At 45.3% G+C, this 2,854-nt stretch overlaps 1 protein-coding gene across 1 annotated transcript in view; it reads left to right on the top strand.

Moving 5' to 3' along the window:
* The first annotated feature begins 2,370 nt into the window (after positions 1-2,370).
* LOC119576030 overlaps positions 2,371-2,854 on the top strand; it is a 3,189-nt gene continuing 2,705 nt past the window's right edge. Inside the window, exons 1-2 of the mRNA XM_037923557.1 lie at positions 2,371-2,563; positions 2,728-2,854. The exon at positions 2,728-2,854 is cut by the window's right edge and continues 30 nt beyond it. Coding sequence (XP_037779485.1) covers positions 2,371-2,563; positions 2,728-2,854 — 320 coding nt within the window. The remainder of the gene's footprint in view (positions 2,564-2,727) is intronic.

The raw sequence follows: 2,854 nt of genomic DNA on the forward strand, positions 1-2,854 counted from the left end.
TTCCTTCTTATGATAACATTTACCTCAACACCTTTGACAGACTATAAGCACCTCTGCAAATCAAATCCTCTTGTACCAACCTTAGTTTAACCTTTGATACATACTTTCGATTTCATCTGCATATCAACTCAAAAGCCGCCTTGGCAAGAAAGGCCTTACATTTGCCTTGTCATGTTAAAAGTGTGGCCCGACATACGAAGCTGTATCTATACAAAACATTGATAAATCCTCTCCTCACATACACACCACTTGCACTCACACAAACAGCATACACTAACAATTGCAAATTCCTGCCCGTTCAGAATAAAGAACTCAGATGGATCTATATGATAAATTGGGATTGATTTATTACAACATCTGAACTCCATGAGGAAGCTTCTCTGTGTCCTATGAACATCGAGTGGCGTAGGTTGGTCTGTAAACAGACGACAAGCTTCATGCTTGGCATATTGAATAGCTGGAGAGAGTCGACACCATCTTTTGTTCCAGCCAGAGACAGTGATTAGGCCATGATCTTTTTCCTTTGGCATGGAATGAATAAGTGGATGCAGATTCTTAAGATTGGTCACATCCTTTGAAGCCACCTCCTACTCCTTCTTTTTCACCTTTCACCTTCTCCTACCCCTTTTTTTTTTTTTTTTTTCAGTTTTTGTTTTGTTTTGTGTGTTTTTGTTTGTTTGATTTTCTTGTACTTAGTTTTGTTTAGTTGTGACGATTTTAACCTCCCAATAATGTTTAATCTCCCCGTGATCACAGCCCTCACATCCCCATTTTAAAATACTTTTACCACGTCAGCTGATGCTATGTGACCACCATAACCTCACCCTCACTATCTCTATCCTTTGCCATAGCATGGGACCCAACATCCTGTATCCTTACCCCAACTCTCGGCACCTGCTGCTAGTACTTGTGCCAGGACCATAGCGAGCCGAGGAAAACAGTGTCATAGCCAGTGGTGTTAATCCAATCATGACGTAGCTGCCAGGGCTATGCCTCTCTATAAGCCCTGCTGCCAACGAAGGGGAACCTTCTGTTTACACAGGTGGGAGTGGCCAGCCCCTGATTAGCGACCACTTCCGAGCTGATTCAACAGAAAAGGATAAATGAAGGATAGCCCTGGAGTCACGGTCGAGGAGGTTGTGTCCAGAGTACACCGCAGATGGCGCCTAAACTGTTAACTTTTATCCCTACCTCCCCGGTTAGCCGAGAATCCTGCTGTTGTTCGGTATAACGGAGTCCCGGGCTGCGCGCCCTCACCCACTTCCCTCGAGAACGCCGCGAGTGCGCAACCTCCAGTGCTCAAGGTCGTAGGATACTTGTACCTTACACACCAAGAGTTGGCCGGCCACCCTCCCACTCAGCCTAATGTGGCGGATGGGAAGCCCTGTGTGCCCGAGGACACCATTACCGAACACAAAAGGTTCAAGAAGGTGCTGGGCCACCCCTACCCTTTTCCTTCTTTCAAAGAACCCACTACAACTATTACCCAAAGCTTTACCCTGCATGTTGGGTTAAGTCCCGGCTCCTTTTTCTTCTAAAATTAATTTTCCTCAACCCCTTATCCTTCCTCTATCCCCCTCCTTCCTTCCCACTCTACTAGATGTTTTCCAGGAGACACAGTGGAAAGGGAGTAAGGAGAAGGATCTAGGTGCTGGTGTAGCAGCATGACACCGCAACCTGAAGTTCATCATAGTTTCCCAGCTCCTAGCCATACCTGTGGGCTCACGTCCACTCCCTAAAGATATACTAGTTGATGCCCAAACCACTATCTACATACTGGTTACAAGCTGTACTGCCATGGGGAGAATGGAGCGAGGAATGGTGTCGGTGTGATGGTGAAAGGAATATGGTGTGTTGGAGGTGAGGAGGATAACAGACAGAATGATGAGTCTGAAGCTGGAGATAGGTGGTGTTCTGCTAAATATGGGGAGTGCCTATGCCCCACAAGTGGGATGTGACAGAGAAGAGAAGAGATGTTTTGGAAGGAGCTAGATGAAGATGTTGAGTTGATTCCAAATGAGAAAAGACTCATAATTGGTGCAGATTTTAACGTACATGTTGGTGCGGGAAAACGTGGAGATGAGAGAGTGATAAGAAAGTATGGGAATGTTGCACATAATAATGAGGGTCAAGCCATTGTAGACTTCGCCCATCACACAGACATGGCTGTGTACACCTTTTATAGTAGTGTGAATCACACAAGGTCACATACACAATTGAAGGCAGGCATACTCAGATTGATTACATCCTTTGCCGTAGGGTGCATTTGAATAAAGGCAGAGATTGAAACAACAAAGGTGGCAGGAGCAAGAGAAAAGAAGGAAGCGAATGAAGAGATGTATGAGGAACTAGATACGAAGGAGGGGAACCATGGTGTATAGGGTGGCAAAGCAGAGAGATAAAGAAGCAAAGGATGTACAACAAATCAGGCTGATGGAGGATGCTGAGGATAAAGTGTTGACCATCGAAGAAGAGGTGCTGCAGAGATGGAAAGACTACTTGGGAGGGCTGATGAATGTTGAAAACCCCAGGGAAATGAGAGGAAAATGGGGTGAAGGCAGAAGTAATGGTTGCAGGAATAGCACAAGATGAGGAAAGTAAGGCACTAAAGAAGATGAAGAGGGGCAAATCTTTAGGGCCAGCCAACATTCCTATAGAAGCATGGATATGACTAGAAGAAACAGAGGTTGGATACTTGACATCCCTATTCAAAAAAAATCCTTGCAGGTGAGAGAATGTCAGGTGAGTGGAGAAGAGCCATTTGCAAGAACAAAGGAGATGCACAGAATTGTGCTAACTGCCGGGGCATCAAACTAATGAGTCATATAAGAAAGTTGTGGGAAAAGGGTGATAC

The sequence above is a fragment of the Penaeus monodon genome, chromosome 8 (genome assembly GCF_015228065.2).
Source record: "Penaeus monodon isolate SGIC_2016 chromosome 8, NSTDA_Pmon_1, whole genome shotgun sequence".
Taxonomy (NCBI): domain Eukaryota; kingdom Metazoa; phylum Arthropoda; class Malacostraca; order Decapoda; family Penaeidae; genus Penaeus; species Penaeus monodon.